The sequence below is a fragment of the Sclerotinia sclerotiorum genome, genomic scaffold, assembly GCF_000146945.2.
Source record: "Sclerotinia sclerotiorum 1980 UF-70 scaffold_1 genomic scaffold, whole genome shotgun sequence".
Classification (NCBI taxonomy): Eukaryota; Fungi; Ascomycota; class Leotiomycetes; order Helotiales; family Sclerotiniaceae; genus Sclerotinia; species Sclerotinia sclerotiorum.
In genome coordinates, this window is record NW_001820835.1 from 1,124,435 (window position 1) to 1,146,118 (window position 21,684).

Consider the following 21,684-nt stretch of genomic DNA (forward strand, 5'->3'; position numbering starts at 1 on the left):
TTGGAATTTCTTCAACCTTTTACTCGTCCTAGAGTATCTTACGATTCCTCAATCGACCCCTCCGTTATCTCTCAACCTTTCTACCCCTTATCGAGGAGCACTTATCCCAACCTGAGATCCATATTCCTACCAAACAATCGAAAAGATTGAAGTCCTTGGGCCAAAAGCTCTTTATCTTCTCCAACTTCCTCTCCCAACCTTATCATGAGACGCGGAACCCTTATATTCCTGGTGATCAATTTCATAATAATTGGTTTCCTGGTAAATGCATTCAGTACTTTGATATCATTACTCTTCACAGATGGTGCCGCAGATGCCATCCACCGCTCCGAAATACCTGCGCCGGGCTCAGAATTAATTGAGACTCGTCCTCAGCTTATTCCTAAAATTATTCATCAAACCTATATCAATAGTTCGATTCCTGAGCGATGGAAGGCTGGTCAGCAATCGTGTATTGATTTACATGATGATTATGAATATAAGGTATGTATATTTTGTCGAAGGATAGGATAATCGGAATGAGATGCTAACTTATTATAGTTATGGACTGATGAAGCCTCGAGAGCTTTCATCGCCGCTGAATATCCTTGGTTCCTAGATACATTCGATAGCTATCCTTTTCCTATTCAACGCGCAGATTCTATTCGCTATTTCGTACTAGCACATTATGGAGGAATATACATCGATCTTGACGATGGCTGTAACAGACGTCTTGATCCCCTCCTTAGCTATCCCGCCTGGTTGCGCAGAACTATCCCTACTGGAATCAGTAATGACGCCATGGGATCAGTCCCTCAACATCCATTCTTCCTCCGCGTCATCGAATCCCTTCAATCCTACAACAGAAATTGGGGCATGCCATACATTACCGTAATGTACAGCACAGGTCCATTATTCCTCTCAGTTCTCTGGATCGAATACATGCGAACCGTTACCGATGAAGCAGGCCGCGTGCGTAATCTCATGCCAGATGAATACAATAAACACGCATGGAGTTTTTTCAACGTCGTAAAAGGCAACAGCTGGCATGGGAAAGACGCACAAACTATTTTCTGGATGGGCAAACATTGGTTACTTCTTACCGTGACCGGTTTTGCCATTGCGGGAATAGTTGGTGGATGTCTATGGTTTGCATGGAATATGTGGGTAGTACGATCGAGTAAATCGCACAGAAGAGGAATGGCTCTTTGGAGAAGAGTTAGCGGGAAAGATCGTTACGAATTATTGGATCGCGTTGCCTGATGAATGTATATAATGGCTTTGGATGCGCATGATAGGTACATGCTGCGATGACATAACATTTGTAATTAGCGAGTTAGTTCTTTTTCTTTCTTTTGGGATAGACAAGAAAGAGGTAGATGGTTTGTATAAAGATTTAATGGATGTTATGAATTAATGGAATCTTCTTTTGTATATATAAGACTTCTTTTGGATTTGATGGATTGTGTAGAGTACCGATTATATGGTCTATATGGGTAGATTTTCGACGTTGAATTTTGGAATTAGACTGGGTTCGTATGTACACAGATTGTGAAAGGGGATGGGGATGGAGATGGAGATCAAGATTCATAGGTTGTATAGTGTAGTGTAGGGTAGGTTAGTGTTAGTGTTCCTGGAGTAAGAATTTTATTCAGGATATTGTTAGGTTTATCGAGACCCAGGGTGATTGATATGTTGATATGTGGATGTTGGTGGGTGGAGCTTGGAGCTTGGAGTGATATTTGATTTTGATAGTGGAAGCTTTTTATATTTTTCCAAGTGGAAAGATGGACTTGTAGTGGGGGTGTTTATGCGAGATGGGAGTGTTGTATTTGGGGAGTGGCTATTTAGGAGGGAAGTGTTTCGAGGGTATTATGTGGCTGCGCTGGCTGTGGTATTGGGATTTTGGGAGAGAGGATGTGACGGGATGGGGTAGGGAATATGGAGTAGATGGGGTGTAGATAGGGGATAGGGGGGTTGGAGGTTGGAGGTTGGAGGTTGAAGATTAAGAGTATTGATTGATTCCGGGTTTTGTTTTGCGGAACTTTGAGGGAATTGTGTGGGAGTATGGGGGTAGACGGGAGCTGGTGAAGGAGAGAGAGATGTGTGTGTATGTGTGTGTACTTTAAAGATTAAGGAGATAATCAGAAGGACTGAAATGGAAGGGAAGGGGAAAGTATAAATCTGCTTTGGAAGATATATGTAATTAATAAGGGGTTTTATGTGAAAGATATTCTCGACTAGGTATTAAGTATTCTTGGGAGGATCTTTGATTCTGGTCTTTTTAGGAATTTGGAATGAAAATGAGTACACTAGTATTTGATTCTTGCGGTATGGGGTATTGTCATTCGAGTATTTGGAATGGGAATTCAAGTTTAAGATTGAGAGAGTGAGAGACTGAGAGATTGATATTTATAAATACCCAGGTAGGTAGGTAGAAATAGGTGAGTAAGTACATCCTAAAGCTTTAATCACATACCTACCCAAACACCTATTTATTCTAGCAAATCGATATCTGGGTATGTTACAATGAGATATAAGTTTAAGATCTTATAATAAAAGATTTTCGCTCTCTCGTCTATAGATTGCATTTGGAATGAGATGAGTGTTCTTTTCGGTTGGGAAGAATAAAACTTTAAGATTTACATTATCTAGATAGAAGGTATGTATAATTCATTAATATCCTGATATTTAGTGAGCTGTATGTTCTGCGACATCTGATTCGATCAGTGAATGCATTTCGTGGCTTTGAAGAGTGAATTATATCATTTTCTCTTAAAGCTCGTTTTTTGGGTAATGAAAAGGCGAGTTGAAATGATTGATGAGAATTCACAGTACTAAGTAACTTTGTTGCCAATATTATATTTTTGTATAGGGATATTTAATCGAATTCATATCATCATTCTCTAGAATGCTAAAAGCAAGTTCAACGAACCTGCTTACAACCAACCATATGGATATATTTCGTCCTGATAGGTAACTCCGTCCCTCTCTAGGAATATTACCTATTGGGTGGTAGTTATAGATTCTATGAGATTACTATTGAAGCTCTGAGAGGAGATTATATAACTATATGGAAATTCTATCCTGTCCTCTTCAGTATCCCCAACCTACCATCCTCATTCTGTTTCGGCTACTTAATTAAGCGATAATAGACGAACGCCCTCCTCCGCCGCAAACCGCAAAACCTCTCTCAGCCGCGGATCCCACACCACCGCCCCCATCCCAAGGTTATGGCATTCCTAGTGTTTCACCCCTCACCCTTCGATTCCGTGCTACGGGGTATAGCGCTACGTAGAGGCTATTCTTAAATAAATGGAAAGCGAGGCTGCATCAAGGAACGGAGGGATTGATATGGAAATACTTTATGAGTTTTTGAGTTGGGCGAGAATTGGGTATGTAAGTAGTAGGTAGGTTAGTCAGTTTGCCATTATTGAAGGCGGTGATGATGGGTGGTTCATGGTGAGTATTGGGTATGGCATGGGTTATGGGCCGTTGATTGTGTTTACGGGTTTATCTTAGGTGTTTGGGTTTTTGTGGAAGAGGGGGAGAGAGGGAAGGGCTGAGGCGGGGAGGGGGGGTTGCTGTGGAAGTCGAAGAAGTGTTTCTATTTAAGGTAGATTGTTATATTGACTAAATGACAACAAGCGGTACGTATCAACCACCTGGCATTGCGTACACTCTCCTTGAAAGCAGTATGTGGCTCTTAGATAATCTTGATGTTCTGACTCCCATATCTAAAGACAAATAGGACGAGTAAAGAAAGTAGTCAGGTAGGAATAAGTACAAGAATAGTGTCGCATTCCTCTCGAGCCATTCGTTCATTAACATTTAGAGATGCTGCAATTTTTGGTGATGTTCTCAGCTAGTCCGTTGATTTCCTAGTCTACCACAGCACCACGGATTTACCTTCAATTTTCACTTACTCAATCCACTCAGATTAATCAAAAATATAATCATAAGTGAACAAAAACTACATTCTTTCAGCTTCCTGGTTTTTCTCTAAAATTTCCCGAAACTTTGAATTTGATATATGAATATGCCATTACAACCCTGTTTTCAAATCTGAATTTGAGTTAGAATTGAGAAAGTTGGAATGCTCCCCAGATATGCAACAAAACTTTTTGATGGAGAAGAGATCTTAAGAGAACTTGCGAGTATGATATATGTAACCACTCGATTTTGGGAACTGGACAATGCTTCATTCAACAGTTTCCACATGTCCTCTGACCAGCAGTTTAGATATATCATCCGAGTACGTTCTGACTGAGCCATTACAACACAGTTAGAAGTAACCTGGAGCATGTAACTGAAAATGAAGACCTCCCAACTTGCAGCTTGTATAATAGGTCTCATTCGAGCTTTTGGGCTTTATTTTGTAGATTGTTAGTGATCACTGCTTGTGAATGACAGCGGGAGAAGGGAGACGATACCCGTGACAGTAGCATAATGTTAAGTGTTTATTTCTCTAGAAATGGGATGACGGCGTCTTGGATGTATGCGATTTCCAAGAAAATTTTTTAACATTTATAATTACTTTCATATATTACCATATGGTATTCTTCTGGCCACTTGGAGCTTCTAAATGTCAGAAATGTGTTTGAACAATTCCAAGTTATGTTCGTTGAAACATTGGGTTGTGGGTCGTCCACGTGAAAGCCCAAGTATTCACGGTCGTGTAAATTGAAAATCGCGTCTCTCCAGCTTCGAACGCGTCGACCTCAACCCAACATCAAGCAAAGCTCAATATGACAACCACCAACGCTTCAGAAATTGGAGAATCTTCCACTAGTGCTGCAAAGAAAGTATTGAAAGCAAATACTAATGGAGTTACCAATTATGAATTACCATGGTATGTATTTGAATTTCTTGATTGTACAAAGAGGAGGCTAATAAAGAGCAAATAGGGTTGAAAAATATCGACCAGTATTTCTCGATGATGTAGTAGGAAATACGGAGACAATAGAACGACTCAAGATTATTGCGAAAGATGGGAACATGCCGCATGTTATTATTTCTGGTATGCCAGGTATTGGAAAGACCACGAGTGTATTGTGTCTGGCTAGGCAACTGCTAGGAGATTCATACAAGGAGGCAGTATTGGAATTGAATGCTAGTGATGAGAGAGGTATAACATGCCCCAATAGCTTCACTGGTTCAATGGAGCTAATATCAAGATAACCAGGTATTGATGTTGTGCGTAACCGCATAAAAGGATTTGCACAGAAGAAAGTCACTCTCCCGGCTGGCCGTCATAAACTTGTTATCCTCGATGAAGCAGATAGTATGACGTCTGGAGCTCAACAAGCATTACGTCGTACGATGGAGATTTACAGTTCGACTACACGATTTGCCTTTGCATGCAATCAATCAAATAAGATCATTGAACCTTTACAATCTAGATGTGCAATTTTACGATATGCCAGATTGACAGATGCGCAAGTAGTTAAACGATTGTTACAAATCATTGAGGCAGAGAAGGTGGAATATAGTGAGGATGGATTGGCTGCATTAGTTTTCAGCGCCGAGGGAGATATGCGTCAGGCTATCAATAATCTACAGTCAACTTTTGCAGGTTTCGGGTTCGTCAATGGAGATAATGTGTTCAAGGTTGTGGACTCGCCTCATCCGATCAAAGTACAAGCTATGATCAAGGCATGTTACGAGGGGAAAATTGATTCTGCATTGGAGACGTTGAACGAGTTATGGGGTTTGGGATACTCGAGCCACGACATTATCAGCACATGTTCAAGGTACAAAGACGGTCATACTTTGAGCGAGCATTCGAAGCTGGAATTCATCAAGGAGATTGGATTCACGCATATGAAGATTTTGGAAGGAGTTCAGACACTGCTCCAGTTGAGTGGTTGTATTGCAAGACTTTGCAAATTGAATATGGATCCGAAACAGTTCGTTACTAAATAATGGGAAAATTGAGGAAAAGCATTACCAGGGAGTTTGGAACTTTATAACAAAGCTGGCGTATATGATATTGGTTGTATACAAGTATGAAAATTCCTTATGAGTACAATTTTACCGTGATTTTTCTTGCTTTGAAGTTGATTGCTCAAATTCTTCTTCATATTGATCCCAAACAGCCCTGTCCCTCATCATACGTCTCTCCATTCGGACTTTTGCTTCATATTCTCTTATGCGGCGATCTGCTTCAAGAGAACCTCCCATGACCATAAAACCCATCTGGATGAATCTATCCATGTGATTATTAGCTGACCCCGCCCTCGATATACTATAATCTGACTCACACTTTGAATTGAATCGTCAATCCTTTGTAAATCGGAGAAAGAGCATATCCAGCACCTCCTAATGCAGCTGCAAACAAGCCCCACTACGGCATCACATCAATAAGCATCCTAAAAATGCGATGACCAAAAACGCGTAGAGTTAAATACCTTTGCACCACCAGCGACAGCACCTCTCCCAGCTTCCCAAGCTGCAGCATTCGCTTCTTCGCTTCTTAATCCACCTGTTTGGTGCATTGTGTACCTCTTCTTTGCATTTATCTTTTCCTGCAAAATGAAGGTTGAAACCAAAATGATGATGGGATTTCAGATCCCGTGGGCTTTGATTGGAACGTCATTATTCATATGGTCCCCGCCTCGGCTCATTCCGATAATCCGACACCGATATAATTTTTGGGAGTCAGTATTTCGTTTGCATTGAAATGATATAATACATCACGCCCTCAGAGAATAAACCTCACCCAATCGTCCAAATCATAAGCAATGGCTCCACTTCGATCAACGGCGCTCTCGCGCGATACAAATGAGACTAGTATTCAACTGGCTATCAATCTCGATGGAGGGGAATTCCCAGCAGATACTGATAAGAAGTTATTCAGTGGTGAAGAGGGGCATGCTTCCCAAGTCTCAAAATCGCAACATATTGCTATACATACCGGAATTGGGTTTTTGGATCATATGTTGCATGCTTTGGCAAAGCATGCTGGTTGGAGTTTGGCGATCAATTGTAAAGGAGATTTACACAGTATGTTTTTATCTTCTATTCACCCTACTGTGGGAATGCGACCTTGGATATGCAAGTGCTAATTTATATTATAGTTGATGATCACCATACCGCTGAAGATGTATGCATTGCACTTGGTACATCATTTGCCAAAGCTCTTGGCTCTCCTGTAGGAATCGCACGTTTCGGATCCGCATACTGTCCTCTCGATGAAGCACTTTCGCGAGCTGTTGTCGATATTTCAAATCGTCCGTTTAGTGTGATAGATTTGGGACTCAAGAGAGAGAAGATTGGAGACTTGAGCTGTGAAATGATACCACATTGTCTGCAAAGTTTCGCGCAGGGTGCAAGAATCACTTTGCATGTGGATTGTTTGAGGGGTGATAATGATCATCATAGGGCGGAGAGTGCCTTTAAAGCGTTGGCTGTGGCGGTTAGACAGGCTACTTCGATAGTGAAAGGTAGAGAGGGTGAGGTTCCAAGTACGAAGGGTACTTTGAGTACTTGAGAGGGATATGTATGAACATGACAAGAAGTACGTTGTATATAAGGTTTTGACTTGTTGTAAATGGGTTCTTGGACGCAGGAATTGAGCGACTCAGGAATTACCAGAAGAATTTGAGAAGCCTGAAAGGGGTGAAAAGATACCAAGCTGTCTGAATCTAAGGTTGGAACTCAAATTATACATAGAAAATTAAGATCAAGGACTCAATTTCTTACCCCGATTTTATAAACCACACAGCGCAAATGTTTGCTTTGCTTCTGAACAATTATCAGAAGCATAAAAATAATTTTGAAGCAGGGTGCCTCTAAAGTTTCGCGGGGAGCATTTATTGCCCCACCCCATCCGCTAGCTCGCCGCCTTTTGGCAAAAAAAGTAAATTTCCATCAAACCATCGCATATCAGTAAATCTTTTATCGGATTCACCAAATCAAACCAGCAAATCATCAACTCTCTTCACCGATCAATTTCCAAAATACAAGTCACCATACAATGGCGCCCTCTCGCACCAGCACCGTCAAAAACAAAAATGCATCCAAACATGCTGCCAATGGATCTGGTATCCGCAACAGCAAAACCGTTTCTCGAGCTCAAAGCGACGGAGTCTCGAAATCGAAAGGCAAGAAAGCTACACAGTCTAAGGGTGCCCCGCCGAAACCACAGAAGCAGGGAAATAAAATGGCGACGTTGAAGAAGAAGAGGAGGGTTTATACGGAGAAGGAGTTGGGGATTCCGTCGCTGAATATGATTACGCCGGTGGGAGTTGAGAAGCCGAAGGGGAAGAAGAAGGGGAAGGTTTTTGTGGATGATAGAGTGGGTTTTCTTTTGCTTGGATGTTGTTATGATGTAGGAGAGAGGATGGTTGGGGTTGGGATTCATTAATTGGATCAATCAATTATTGTTTTATGAGGGACTTAAGCTAATCAATTGCGCATATAGGAATCTATGATGACGATTCTAGCAATGGTGAATGCGGATAAGGATGGTCAAATAGAGAGTAAGATGATGAGGGCCAGACAAATGGAAGAAATTCGAGAGGCGAGAAAGGCAGAGCATGAGAGGAAGCAGGAGATGCAGAAAAATAAATTAAAGGGAATGAAGGATGATTTGAGGAAAAAGAGGAAGAGAGGAGGAGATGATGAGGGTGATAATGTGAAGGGAGAGGCATTGGCCGGAACGAAGCCTCTGAAGCCTAAAAAGAAGACTGTTTCTTTTGCATGAGAGTCTGAACTAGGGATTTTCGATTGTAGATTATCATAGAGGGGAACGACAGGGAGGCATAATTATATTCGGGCGTTATGGCGAATACACCTGGGGTGGGATGAGGATATTAAAAATTGGCATTTGAGAGATACCAGCGATGTATTGACATTAGATTATTACTAAGTTTGAGAGATTGCTTCTAAGTTATGTCTCTATAAATTCTGTAAAACATGCCTCGCTATAATCCAACAAATTCACTTCCAAAGGGATGGACCTCAAGTCCATTTCCGTACCATGGGTTGAAATTTAGGTCGGGGTGGGCTCAAATCAGCGGTGTCATCTGCGTCAGGAGGAACGATCGTATCGAGTTGTACTTCAAAGGCCATTTTGTTCAGGAAGTTGACACACTGCAACCTGATTAGTGACATTTATGAATGCTAGGAAAGCTTTACTCACGGGACGGGCATGCCATCTATTACCACCGATTTCAAACCATGATAAATGGCCGCCTAAAGACGTGGTGCATAACACTGTGTATGGATTCTTCTTGATTTCTTCACGTGGTAAACATTCATTGGTGGCAATCTCAAGATATGTTAGCTAGATGGCGAATTTCAAGAGAAGTGATACTTACAGGGTCATCTTCAGCATTGATAGCGAAAAGAGGAATCCTCACAGCCAGTAGCGAATCGGTTGATGAAGCATCTCGATAGTATGCTCCCTCTGTAGGATAACCCCAAGCAGGACCTTGGATTTGTCGATCGAATTCATGGAGGTAGGTAATGTTTCTAATCTTTTCGAAGTCGATCTTGGTATTTTTGATGATCTGGTCATGATGGAGTTCGACTAGTCTCTTCATGTTCTTTCCCATTGTTTTGGAGTATATTTCTCGGCCGAGCCAGGTCCTTTGGAGAGCGAGAGAACCCGCGTCTAGGTTCCATGGGTTGGAACAGACGACGGCGGCTTTGAGGACGCATGCTTCTCCTTCTTCGGCAATGTACTGGGATGTGTTAGTGATGTCCAGTGGAAGATGAGGGGGCAGGTGGTAAGAAAAAAGAATGCGGGCAGGCTTACATTTGTGAGAATGTTAGCCCCTAGAGAAAAGCCGATACCAAACAGGGGTCTGTTGGGGAAGGTCTTCCTGAGCCAAGCAATAGTTTGTCGAGTATCCCAAGTAGCTCTCGCATTGTATAGTATACTACTCGTGATTTTATGTTTTGCACATCCACGACTATTAATAACACATGCCTCCCAATTGGAAGGATGATCAGCTCCAACCAAAGGTTCCAGGACATGCTTGAGATATATCTCGTAAGAACCACCTGAGAGCCCATGTAAGGTCACAAGCATTGGACGACTATCCAAGGATGCTATTCCCGAGAACTCTTCATCCGTATAGTAGGTAGTTCGAATGGGTAAAGAATCATCAACTTCGGTATGTGGCTCATGTACTACGAAATCAACAGCAAAAGAACCATGAAAGGCTGGATCTTCATTTTCAAACAACTTTCGTTTATAGTAAATAGGAGGTCCATCGTTTTTTACTACTGTCCAGAATGTTTGCATGTGACCTAGTACATTTAGCACTTTACTCAATCATTCATTGCTCAGGAGGATCTAGTTACCGTTGAACAAAATAGGGTTGAGACGACATGGTGGAGTGGACTCTTCACAGATCTTGAGGAGATCTGTTGTCGAACCATCTTTACTTTTGAGGTTTATGGGATTTGGAGGATGAGTGAATCCAATCTTTGCATGTCCCAGCCACTCCATCCTGATTGGATTGTGAATAACCTTGAAAAGCTTCTACGGCTGTTTTGGCGTAACGAGGGATGATCTGGTTGATATTTACAACACAAAAGATATCTAGATTGTACTAGGAATATGAAATCTTTATAAAACCAGTTTAAAAAAAAGTTTGAATTGAAATTCGTACAGAAATAAGGAGGGAAATCGAACAGCTCATATATATGTACCGATAGTGTAAATCTAGTGAAGTACAAACCTCCTTTTGCTTGACATCCACAAATCCACCTACTTGCAAAATTGTGGTGAATTCTCATGGAGGATATCAGGAAAGACCTCGGCAAAACTGTTCAAAGCTTATTGGTTTATTTTCACGCCCACCCCTGCAAGTATTCTTATGTCATACCATCCTTTCAATGTTCCAGAGATCATTCATTTATTTTATATTTGATATTTTATTATATTTATCACAGTTCATTAACCCGCTGGTAGATTGTGATTGAGGTGTTAGTTAGAGAGAGGGGCAAGTCATGTCTCAAAATCATGGCATGCCAAATATCTGGCCCAGCTATGATCCAAACACATATCCTCCGCAGGGCAACTCCTCTCAACATGGCAGGAACGGTATGATGATGCAGAACGGTGGAAACATGCAACGATATCAGATGGGAGGAGACATGCAGCAAGATCAAACGACATATTGGAATTCGAATACCCAACCTCAATATGATATGCCAGCGACAGGATATGCGCCCAATAATATCTACACGGCTCCGTCTACCGCACCACAGTATTATCAGCCTCAAGTTCAAGTTCAAGTCCAAATCCCACAGCCCGTCCAGCAGCATTATCCTATCGATCAAAGTCGTCCGCAGCATCACGTACAATCTTCTTCAAATATACCAATGGAACAAATCAATCATCAGATGGCACATACGAAACCTCCGATTGCGCCACTTAATTATCCTCTTCTGATGGTCTCTCTCGCTGAAGAGTATTTCGGCGCGGCGCATGAACTTGCACCAGCAGTAGCGGTTGCCATGACGGAAGAAAATGTCCACGAATATCACAAACTGATTACTATGGGCTTGGAATGTTTGACTATTGCCTTGAAGCAATTGAAACTCCCGGCAAGATTGGAAGCGAAGGTCCGACTGCGAATGGCTGGCATTATATACGAAGAGACAAACAACTATGCAGAGGCAGAGACCATGCTTGGTCAAGGTATAATACTTTGCGAAAGAGTATGGCACATATTTCTATCCATGGTTAAAATTTCTAATATAAGAATAGAATCACTACTACGATCTCAAATATGTAATGCAATTCCTACTCGCTCGGTTGATGTTCGAGAAGAATCCAAAAGCATCAATGAAGACACTTGACAGCCACATCTCTGATGCACAAGCGTATGCAACTGATTTCAAATGTATTTTCGTATTTGCTGATTTATATTAGCTATCAACACAATGCCTGGATATATGTATTCCGGTTTCTTCGAGCGTCACACGCCCTGCAATTAAGGACTCCATCAGACAATCATGCAGCTATCCAAAATCTTAGAAGTATTTCATATCTTGCAAACCATCAGGGCGATCGTTCTATATACATTGTCGCATCTCTTATGGAAGCTATTGCCCACCTGAAGTCTTCGGGAGTAGATGGAATCGAACATGTTCAACGAGCGATTGCGGCGGCGCGAACCTATCAACTTGACAACAAAAGCAACATACCTCAGCTTATTGGCCTTACCCATATTCTCGATGTTATTTGTAGTATACTTCGTGGTGATCCAGCTCAGATGTTAAGTACTTTGAGGGCAATGCAGCTTGTTATGGATGACCTATTGAAGAATCCAGCATGGAGCATAGAAAATGACACTCTTGCCATACCTATAGACAGTGTTCACAAAGTCAAACACCTTATCACTCCAGATACCCGAAATGTTTTGAGCATGAGGGAGGATGGACGAGGCCAGATGGCCATGTCATTCTTGAATAAAAGAGATGCATATGCATTAACGTTCGTATTCAAAAACTGTTCGACTCAATCTATGAAATATTAACATCATTCTAGTTATCTACTTTCAGGAATAGTTTTGATGCATAAGAATCCGCTTGATCAAAAAGCCGTGAGGTTCCTCCACGAAGGTTTAGGAAGAATTAAGGGTAATGGGCATTCTTATTTTATAATACAAAGCTAATATTCATTGCAGCCGACGAATCTCGAGCCAAAGCTTCCCCAGGCCTATTATCCGAAATTATTGCCAAAAAGCAGTGGCGTGGCCTTATTCTATGTTATTCACACATGTATATGGCATTCTGTTGCGCTGCTGTGGGAGATTGGGTACGGGTAAAACAGGAAATGAGTTCTGTGGCAACTGCTGCGGAGAAGTTTGAAATTCCTCTATCTGGAAGACTGGGGACTCTCACATTGTATCTCGAAGGTGTCTATCTCCAAGGAACTGGTGATTTGAAGGCTGCTTTGAAAATATTCCAACATGAGACGTTCGAATTATATGGGTTGTTCTCGGAAGATGAGGTAGAGCGTGATGTTGCCATTCTGGCTGCTCTCAATGTTCTCTTGATCTTACAAGATGAACTTTGGCAAGATCCAATCGAAAATGTTACGCTCATTTCGAAACTGGAGCCGTATTGCGTCAACCACCCTACCAAAGATATTCAAACAGCATTCTCAATAATTCGGGCAACTGTCAAAACAAGCAATTCTGCTATGATTCACGAGACCAAAAATCACCTATCTGCAGCTTTAGCTAAGGCAAAGGCATCGCATAACACACAGTTCCTTTGTCTCGTCCTCAACGTCATGTGCAGTAAATTCTTCAACAACTGCTTAGGTGAGCAAGCGGAAAAGAGCGCATTGGCTGCACTAAAGCAAGCTAATCACAGCAAAAATAAGCTGTGGATTTCTGTTGCTGAAGGGTTATTGGCGCAATTCTACGACATTTCCGGAAAGAGAGTTGAAGCTCAGGCAACCTTCGAGGATGCTTGTGCTGTAGCACATGAAGCTTTACCTGGGCATTAACGGTGTTCGGAACATTTCTTCATTTTGTATTGAAACGGTGTTATGGAAAAGGTATAGGTGCTCATGAGGGGGTCATTGAATGGATGAATCAACGACATTGCATGGCTGGCATTGGCGGGCGTTTGGCTTGGGGTGACCGGATGCTCTTTACGCATATACCCATTTGCTTTTTTTATTTCCCTTATAATTGGGTTTAAGATGGTGTCGAAAGGAAGCATGCGCATGTATTATGTCGTAGAAATACTATGAGGACATAGCTATACATGATTGCTTGATCTACAATACAATGATTTATGGAATAGTTAGTACTCTAGCCATCCTTTTCACATACTCCAATGCTCTTGGCACATTTCCATGCACCCGTTGCTATGCGTGATTGCTTCATTTATAAATATAATAATTTTAATGATATGTTCTCTCTAGTGCTTCTTAAATCGTACTCTAAATACCCCAATGATACTGATCTTCCCTGGTAGTCTGTGGAGCTTTGGTGATACACGTAGAAATAACCTTATCCCTATCAAGACCCTTGCTCAAAAAAAGACGCTAAGATAGAGGTGGGAGACAACCAAAAAAAATATTCGAAATCATCAGTAACTGTAAAGACAGATCAAGTCAATTGAGTGAGAAAAGAGGTCCACCTCTAAACCATTCCCATGTTTGTCTCTCTTACTCGGCAGACTCCTAAACTGCAGCAACCATACGTCTGTACATCATGTCTCTCGAAACTTATTGGAGCTTCAGATGCTCTTCCTCTATACTCGAATGTAATACGCCGCGCACCGCGAACGCCTAGAAATGCCGCTGCATTTTCGACAACTCGAGTCAATTACAAAAATGATAATGTAGGCTCTTCTTCACCGTCAAAAAAACAGAAGGTTAAATCTTTTATTAAAGGCGCAAGTGGCGATAAGAAAAAGGGTGATGCTGCTGCAAAGGATCTAGGCGGAACGCTTGAGGAACTGGGAAATTCTATTGAGGCCGTGTTGAAGGCAAACAAAAAGTCGAAGCCAGACAAGAAGAGCCCGGCGAAGCAGGTGGAGAAGGGAGCGGAGGGCAAGCAGCAGGCTACCTTGACGAAGGAGGACGTAACCTTTGAGGATGACAGCAAGGGGGACGTTAAGGAGGCCGGTTCAGAATCAAAGACGAAGGGGAAAAAGAGTACGAAGAAGGCCAAAGCGAAAGCAAAAGCAAAAGCTGCCAACCAGAAGGGCAAAGAGGGGGACGAAGAAGAGTCCGAGGCTCGAATCAGAAAGGTCAAACAAAAGCTTATCAATTATGTCAATTCCACCAAGTCCAATTTAGTGAAGCGCATTCCAGGCCCCACTGTCGACGGTAAAAATCAGAACAAGATTGCTCCTTCGCAACTGCATTCCATCTATGAATCCATGGTAACTGAAAAGGGAGAGGCTGCCGCTAGAAAAGAACTCGTTAATCTTATTCAAAAGGGAGGTTTAACCACCACAGACCGAACTCAAGTCATGAAAGAATTACGTGCATCACTTGTCAATAGACCAAGGCCAAAGAAGGATAGTACAAGTTCTGGAGATGCGAGCTCATCAAGTAATCTGGCTGGAATGCTGGCTTCATTTGAGTCTATTCCCAAAAGTCCTATCAGGAGGCTTGTGGATAAAAAGTTTGACTCCGAGAAACAGGAGAAATCGAGCCGCAAGTCAGCAGTCTCGGCGAAAGGTCAAAACATTAGGACAGGTCCAATGAAGAAGTCGCCCGGCACAATTGCGTTTGAAGTCAAGTCTGTTGACGCCGATTCCCTCCAACTAGTACCGGTACAAAAGAAGCAACCTCCAGTACCTGGACTGTCCTATGGACTTGAAAGAGCTCTGTTCAACCCCGGAGTATATCATCTACAAGATCCTCGTTCACGGGTGTTCAACTTTGATCCTTACTTGCAACAAATTATGCCCGTAAGCGAATTCGATTTCACGGCATTGAAACAATATGTCACCTCTTCAAGGGACAAAGCGTTGATCGCGACCGCTAAAGATGAAAAGAGAAAATATACAGGGTCGACGTCGAGTATGTCGGCATCTCTTGCCCACTTCCATTTCTTGCTATCCCAGTGGAGGCCTATCAACACAAGTATGCTCTCACAAGAATTTCCCGTTGAATTCAACTCCTTCACTGCGCTTCAGCGTGGTCCGTCGGCGGTGTTTTTAAGAGAGAGGGACGGAGTTTATGCCATTGATGCTGACAAGCAATATGATACTGCCAATATATTGAGTATGCTTGGAAAATCGATGGAAAAGCTTCTCACTCTACCCAAAGAAGAGTTTGAACAATATCGAAAAGAAAACTCGGCTTCAATTACAGAAGATCAGCGAAACGAGGTCGAATCTTTCCATTACACTACCATGGGTGATTTCCTTATGCGATCCCAACTTGATGCACACGACCCTCGTCTCCCAGGGACCGGTATGTTTGATTTAAAGACTAGAGCCGTCATTTCAATCCGTATGGATATTGAAAATTACGCCGAGGGAAGTGGTTACGAGATCTTTAGTCGCCATGGAGAATATCAATCCTTTGAACGAGAGTACTATGATATGATAAGAGCCGCATTCTTAAAGTATTCATTACAAGTTAGAATGGGTCGTATGGATGGCATTTTCGTCGCATATCATAATGTTGAGCGAATTTTTGGATTCCAATACATTAGTTTACCAGAACTAGATGACACTATCCATGGAACCACTGATACTACCATTGGAGACAGCGAGTTTAAACTTAGTGTCGACTTACTCAATAAAGCCTTGGATCGCGCAACGGCCAGATTCCCAGGGAAATCATTACGTTTACACTTTGAAACTCGTGGTAATGTGGAGACTCCATTTATGTACATTTTTGCCGAACCTATGGAAGAGGAAGAAATTCAAAAAATTCAAGATACAAATAAAGCGGAGATTGAAGCATTCGAAGCTCGTGTTCTTGGTTTGCATGGTGCAAAAGGAACGGAGGAAGAACAGTTGGAAGAGAGAAAGAATGCTGAATGGGAAGACCTTCGTGCTAAGATTGAAGAAAGTATGGAGAATGATGAGTTTGAGATCAAGAGTGCAAAGGAAATTGCCGAGAGCCTACTTGAGCATCATGATGTTGCTGGATTGACATTGGATGAGGTGGAACAACGTGTGGAAGAGTTCCTATCAACTTCATCTTACAATGAACAAGGCGAAGCTGAAGCCACAGGGCAAGGTGAGAATGAATTATGGAAAGAAGAAGAGAACGTTGATGCCGATGAGGAGGGAGATGAGATTATAGATGGCAATGAAGAAATAGAGCATGATGATGATATAGAAAAGACCACTGCAGAAGTGGATGAAGATGCAGATGAAGAAAATGATGAAGATGGCGGAGAGGAAGAGAATGAAGAAGAAGAGGAAGAGGATGATGAAGAAGAGGAAGAAGAAGATAACGAGGGGGAGGAGGCAGACGAGAGCGACGCTGAAAAAGAAATCGAAGACTCAAATGATGATGTAAAGACCAGCGACCTCACTGAAATCTCCGTCGAGGAAACTGTCATTCAAGAAGGTCTTCTCGTTGACCCAGCCGAAGAGACTTCGGAAGCCCAGCAAAGCAACGCTGAATCAATCGAAGCCGAGACAAACGAACCTGAACCTGTCGAAAACGAAGATCTCTTGATTGATTCAGCCGAGGAAACTTCAGAAATTCAACAAGATAACGATGAATCAATCGAAGCCGAAGCAAACGAACCTGAACTTGTCGAAAATGGAGATCTTTTGATTGATTCAGCTGAGGAAACTTTAGATGCTGAACAAGATACAGATGGATCGTTAGATTCTCAAGCAAGCTCGACAGAGGAGTCTGAGACTTCAAATGAGGCCGATGAAAAAGACGACGACACATCAATGACGGACGTTGAATCAATTCTTCCCGAAGAAGTCCCTAAAGAGATCTTAGCGATGCATCTTGCCATCCGCAATAAGGTCGACGGTGCATACACAGTACGACCGGAAAAGCTGACGAAAGATCAAAAGTGGACTGTCGAATATGCATTATCCGAGATTCCCGAACAAGAAAAGGCTATGAATCTTTACAAAGCATGTCAAACAAGAAGAAAGACAGCCTTGAGAAGAACAGATGAACCTGAGAACAAATGGGCCGAGCAAAGAAACGACAGGTTCATTGCGCACTTGAAGCATTTGGCAAAGAATGGTAGGGCTTGGAGGCAGAGTATCACGAAGGAGGAGGCAAATGAGCCAGTTAAGACTTTGGAATTTAGAGGGGAGCCAAAGGAAGTTGGGGTTTATGAAGGACATGAGGAGATGAAGAGGGCGGCTGAGGAGAAAATTGAGATGGTGAAGGCGGTAGAGGAGACCAGTGAGGAAAATAAAGAGTGAAGGATTACATAGGTGGTTTAAGAGGATGTACGATTAATATGTATCTCATGCTGTAGATGATGGGTGGAAACTGGCGCAGGATTTGAGGTTCTGCAGAAAAAGAAATTTATGTATAAAATTTATCATCGAGATCATCACTCCAATTCAAAATTCAAAATGTATTGGGTTTATTGAGACCAGAAAGAGCATCAGATTGAATTGATTGATTCTCTAGCTAAGCAGTTAAGCTGCGAGTATATATTCAAAAAAAATGAAGGAATTAGGTTAGGTATTCAGCCTTCGGAATTAAAGTGCTTTGAAATCAAAATATTGAAAGCAAACAAACAGTATACCAAAAAGGAAAGAATGGATTAAAAGTTGAGTTTTGTTTGCTCCTTATATGCATCATGCAATATATATGCATATGCTGCCAAGATCCCAGGAGGTCAACAAAATGTCTCTACGGATCATGTATTCGAGGTCCTTAGTACTCAAATATTCTTCCAATTTCTCGGCTGCGAATCCACATGATCTCTTCATTTTAGGTTTTCTTATGCCCGTGAGTAGTAAATATTACATGGGGTTTTTGTCCGGTGGTGGGGGAAGGGGGAGGGGAGGGTGTATTGAGGTCAAAGGCTTCATTCAGTTTTGGGGTTAGTTGGTGATCGTGGATTAAGAGAAGAATGTGTGTGAAGTGTGGTGGTGGGGATGAGGGGTATAGGATTTCACGATGTGAGTTGGTCAATAGAAATGAGGAGACACTATCTGCAATAACTTGGTCGAGAATCTTGTGTCTGTCCTTGGATAGATTGATAGGGGTCTTGTCTAAATTTTTGATATGGGATTTTGTGATTTCATGCTAGAGGATAGGGCTAGACGTTCCATCGAGCTTTTATTTGCCAGTTTCAGGAACTATGTTATCGTTGTTTATTCCTGTTAGTGCAGGCGTGATGTCGCTTTTCTTGAAGGTGGAAAAGAGGGAAAGAGGTGGTGATGAATATTGGAGGATTCTGTAAGTTATCTTACTGAGTAGTTATTAACCGCGTTAAACTTTTGTGTGGGATATGACATATGTAGCGGATTCGAGGATGGTGAGGATGGGAGCGTGTGTGTTGACGCAGGGGAAGGAGAAGGTCCCGATAGAAGTTCAGAAGCGGAGAGATCAACTACTTACAAATTATAAAATACAAATTAAGAATGCATCAAACCTTGTTTGTACATAACAAATATGCAATGTTGCCGATCATAAATTAGGGTTGTGTAACTGCCAACTGCTATCATCAATCATATGGATAACCTGACTGTGTTGCCCCTCAGGTGATTGCCCAATTTGCCCAATTTGTCCCTCCAAGATTCTTTCCGATTTATATTATCAAATTCTGAGCTATATCCATTGGATGGTTTGCCGTTCTCTCGTCAGTTACCATATCCCTCCAAAGAAGGCCGGCCCGACAACGCTCAAACTTCCGGCTACAGCCGCCAAGCGAGACTCTCCTTTGTTGCTATCAAGCGCTCCACATTAGCCGATAGGACAGGGCAAAATGATGGACCTCCTCCTGGTTGCTGGAGGCACTTTTACAGTCAGACGATTTGATACTTCCTTATAAACAGATACTTGTAGACAATGGTAGAAATAAGCGTTCCGTGGATGTTAATTACCGTATGCCCCTCGAATACTGAATTATCAGAAAGAACAAAAGTTTAGATTCACCGGAAGAATGATAGTGGGAGAGACCATCATATCCATATGAAACTTCTCATATTTTTCACAATTATCAGACGCCTGTATATAACAACACAGGTTTACGTGCATACTGGTGTCTTCTGGGACATATATGGGTAATAAAAGAGGTTGTTGGGTTAACACATTTCAATTCTAGCCTTCTTTGTATAACCAAAATAAGGACATTCAGAAATATGAGTGACATGAATAGAAGAGTTGAAATTAAAAGGTTACGGGGAGAAAGTGAAGTGATCAAATGGCATGGAGTTGTGAAGACCCGCGGGTAAGTATCTATACCCGAGACCAATCGGATTGATTTAACCACTAAAACGACTAATGCATACTTGTTATTGTGGATCTGCACTAACCTCTTTTCAAAAATCGTCTGGGGTGCTGAATGAAAATAATTTAGTGCGAACAGAGCTGAAAAAGATATCGAACAACATTTATATTATGATCCTGTTCCAACCCCTTTTTTAAAGAATCATCTGGGATAATGAGTGATGACTATTTGGCACGAAGTGAGCTGAAAGAGCTTATCATCAACAAAATTAAATTAAATAGCATGCATTGTAATCCTACACTAACTTCTTTTTTTTATATCATCTGATTATCACCAACCCTGTTTGGCAAACGGTCTGGGGCCCTGAGCAAAACAATTTCTTACAAGATAAACTCCCCTTGAATGTGTTGTCAGTCTCCACACGAAGCTGGTTTTTCAACTTGCGAAAGAAACTGAACGAAAATGATATATTGCGAAGATAGATGAGCGGTTCGACTTGCAGGAAGATCGCAGTGTACTCCTTCTTCACTCTCAAAATGTCGACCGATAGGTATACTGTGGGTAGCCTCATCCAACAATTAGAAAACTACGATGAAAGACAAACCCTTGAATCTTTATTGGAACGGGAAGAGGTATGTAATGCCCCTCTATAGCAAAGCATGGGGAGATGTTAACTCAGCTCGCAGTTCACAAGTCTCCTCCATGGCATTTACACATCCCTTTCAGCCGAGTCGAAAAGCACCGCCCAAGAAATGTTTCGCAAGACCAATGTAACCAAAAAGAAAAGGACTAAAAGTACAGCATTGGTAATAATTCTCGGGATTCACAACATTGCTCTACCCCCCAGCATACAAACTCAATATCAAATATGGAAGGAGAATCCATCACAACTCTGGCGGGCCCTTGATGGTCAAAATTCCGAACAATCAATCGAGGTTGCTGCTATTGAAGCATACCTTGTAGCTCAACATCTCCGTCTGCGACAGGTATATAATGTCATCCTTTGGAGGTTCTACGTGAGCTTCTTTTACCAACTTGCATTGTTGTTAGGGCATGGACAGAAGGTTATGACGAATAATTTGCATAACATCCTCTACGAACGTCTCGTCAAAGCGATCACACAATCCAAGAAGATCAATGATGACATTACCGTCATCAAAGCGAACTTACAACTCTGGGTAGCGGCCGGGGCTAGGTATAATAAAATATGCACGGCTCTCGACAAAGGCGCATTGTTCTTGATTCCACAGATACCCGATGATGTGTAAGCCAATACCTTTACTTCCCCTATAAAACGAGCATGCTAATCATCCAGATGGGAGAATCCAAACTCTTTGAAAGGTGCAGAATTCGATGAGGCAATGTCGCATTTAAGAAGCCTAGGTATTATGACGCTTTCAGATCAGCTTGGTGCCGATAACCTTGCCAACCAGATTCTAAATTCTGCGCTTGATCCTTTTCGGTGGGATGTAGTAACGACACTTAATGTCAATCAACCTATTGAGCCAAGGACTTCCTTTTCTATTGAACCTGGGGCTCCTGCTGCCAATCTATCAATAGAACCAAGGAGTTCTTTTTCCAGTTCATCTACCCAACCGATGACTTCTGCTGTGAATATATCTGTGGAACCAAGGACTTCTACAGTAAAACCAAACTCCATATCTTCACTCTTGAATCCGACATAGGCGACATAGGATTTAGACTTATCTCCAACTGGGGATTTTACGGGGTATCCTGGTGCGCTGAGGGCATCACAGTCAGAGCTGGTGTCTCGAAAAGGAAAGTGTGTTAACCCAATATCAGCTGCATCCCGCTTCCCCTTATCAAATCCAGGAAGGCATTGTGAATGTGGTTTGTCTGGATA

The 21,684-nt window shown here is 42.0% G+C and overlaps 10 protein-coding genes across 10 annotated transcripts; 8 read left to right on the plus strand and 2 right to left on the minus strand.

Moving 5' to 3' along the window:
- Positions 1–204: 204 nt before the first annotated feature.
- SS1G_00432 (hypothetical protein) lies at positions 205–1,242 on the plus strand (the record flags this gene model as incomplete). Its single annotated transcript, XM_001598296.1, has 2 exons — positions 205–483; positions 541–1,242. 2 exons carry the CDS (start codon positions 205–207, stop codon positions 1,240–1,242), a joined length of 981 nt encoding a protein of 326 aa, XP_001598346.1.
- Positions 1,243–4,727: 3,485 nt separating this feature from the next.
- Positions 4,728–5,900, plus strand: SS1G_00433 (conserved hypothetical protein; the record flags this gene model as incomplete). The annotated part of the gene is made up of 4 exons (XM_001598297.1): positions 4,728–4,831; positions 4,887–5,107; positions 5,165–5,681; positions 5,741–5,900. The coding sequence occupies 4 exons, from the start codon at positions 4,728–4,730 to the stop codon at positions 5,898–5,900; spliced, it is 1,002 nt and encodes a 333-aa protein (XP_001598347.1).
- A 112-nt stretch (positions 5,901–6,012) lies between these two features.
- Positions 6,013–6,476, minus strand: SS1G_00434 (hypothetical protein; the record flags this gene model as incomplete). The annotated part of the gene is made up of 3 exons (XM_001598298.1): positions 6,013–6,187; positions 6,243–6,325; positions 6,390–6,476. 3 exons carry the CDS (start codon positions 6,474–6,476, stop codon positions 6,013–6,015), a joined length of 345 nt encoding a protein of 114 aa, XP_001598348.1.
- Positions 6,477–6,722: 246 nt separating this feature from the next.
- On the plus strand, positions 6,723–7,471 carry SS1G_00435 (imidazoleglycerol-phosphate dehydratase; the record flags this gene model as incomplete). Its single annotated transcript, XM_001598299.1, has 2 exons — positions 6,723–6,984; positions 7,059–7,471. 2 exons carry the CDS (start codon positions 6,723–6,725, stop codon positions 7,469–7,471), a joined length of 675 nt encoding a protein of 224 aa, XP_001598349.1.
- Positions 7,472–7,957: 486 nt separating this feature from the next.
- Positions 7,958–8,686, plus strand: SS1G_00436 (hypothetical protein; the record flags this gene model as incomplete). Its single annotated transcript, XM_001598300.1, has 2 exons — positions 7,958–8,278; positions 8,405–8,686. 2 exons carry the CDS (start codon positions 7,958–7,960, stop codon positions 8,684–8,686), a joined length of 603 nt encoding a protein of 200 aa, XP_001598350.1.
- A 257-nt stretch (positions 8,687–8,943) lies between these two features.
- Positions 8,944–10,441, minus strand: SS1G_00437 (hypothetical protein; the record flags this gene model as incomplete). The annotated part of the gene is made up of 4 exons (XM_001598301.1): positions 8,944–9,075; positions 9,303–9,668; positions 9,743–10,239; positions 10,294–10,441. 4 exons carry the CDS (start codon positions 10,439–10,441, stop codon positions 8,944–8,946), a joined length of 1,143 nt encoding a protein of 380 aa, XP_001598351.1.
- Positions 10,442–10,944: 503 nt separating this feature from the next.
- Positions 10,945–13,459, plus strand: SS1G_00438 (hypothetical protein; the record flags this gene model as incomplete). Its single annotated transcript, XM_001598302.1, has 5 exons — positions 10,945–11,658; positions 11,708–11,823; positions 11,873–12,436; positions 12,491–12,582; positions 12,630–13,459. 5 exons carry the CDS (start codon positions 10,945–10,947, stop codon positions 13,457–13,459), a joined length of 2,316 nt encoding a protein of 771 aa, XP_001598352.1.
- A 656-nt stretch (positions 13,460–14,115) lies between these two features.
- On the plus strand, positions 14,116–17,835 carry SS1G_00439 (hypothetical protein; the record flags this gene model as incomplete). Its single annotated transcript, XM_001598303.1, has 1 exon — positions 14,116–17,835. The coding sequence occupies one exon, from the start codon at positions 14,116–14,118 to the stop codon at positions 17,833–17,835; it is 3,720 nt and encodes a 1,239-aa protein (XP_001598353.1).
- Positions 17,836–18,268: 433 nt separating this feature from the next.
- On the plus strand, positions 18,269–19,408 carry SS1G_00440 (predicted protein; the record flags this gene model as incomplete). The annotated part of the gene is made up of 4 exons (XM_001598304.1): positions 18,269–18,373; positions 18,678–18,826; positions 18,892–18,919; positions 19,199–19,408. The coding sequence occupies 4 exons, from the start codon at positions 18,269–18,271 to the stop codon at positions 19,406–19,408; spliced, it is 492 nt and encodes a 163-aa protein (XP_001598354.1).
- A 948-nt stretch (positions 19,409–20,356) lies between these two features.
- SS1G_00441 (predicted protein) lies at positions 20,357–21,088 on the plus strand (the record flags this gene model as incomplete). The annotated part of the gene is made up of 2 exons (XM_001598305.1): positions 20,357–20,452; positions 20,507–21,088. The coding sequence occupies 2 exons, from the start codon at positions 20,357–20,359 to the stop codon at positions 21,086–21,088; spliced, it is 678 nt and encodes a 225-aa protein (XP_001598355.1).
- Between the last annotated feature and the right edge of the window lie 596 nt (positions 21,089–21,684).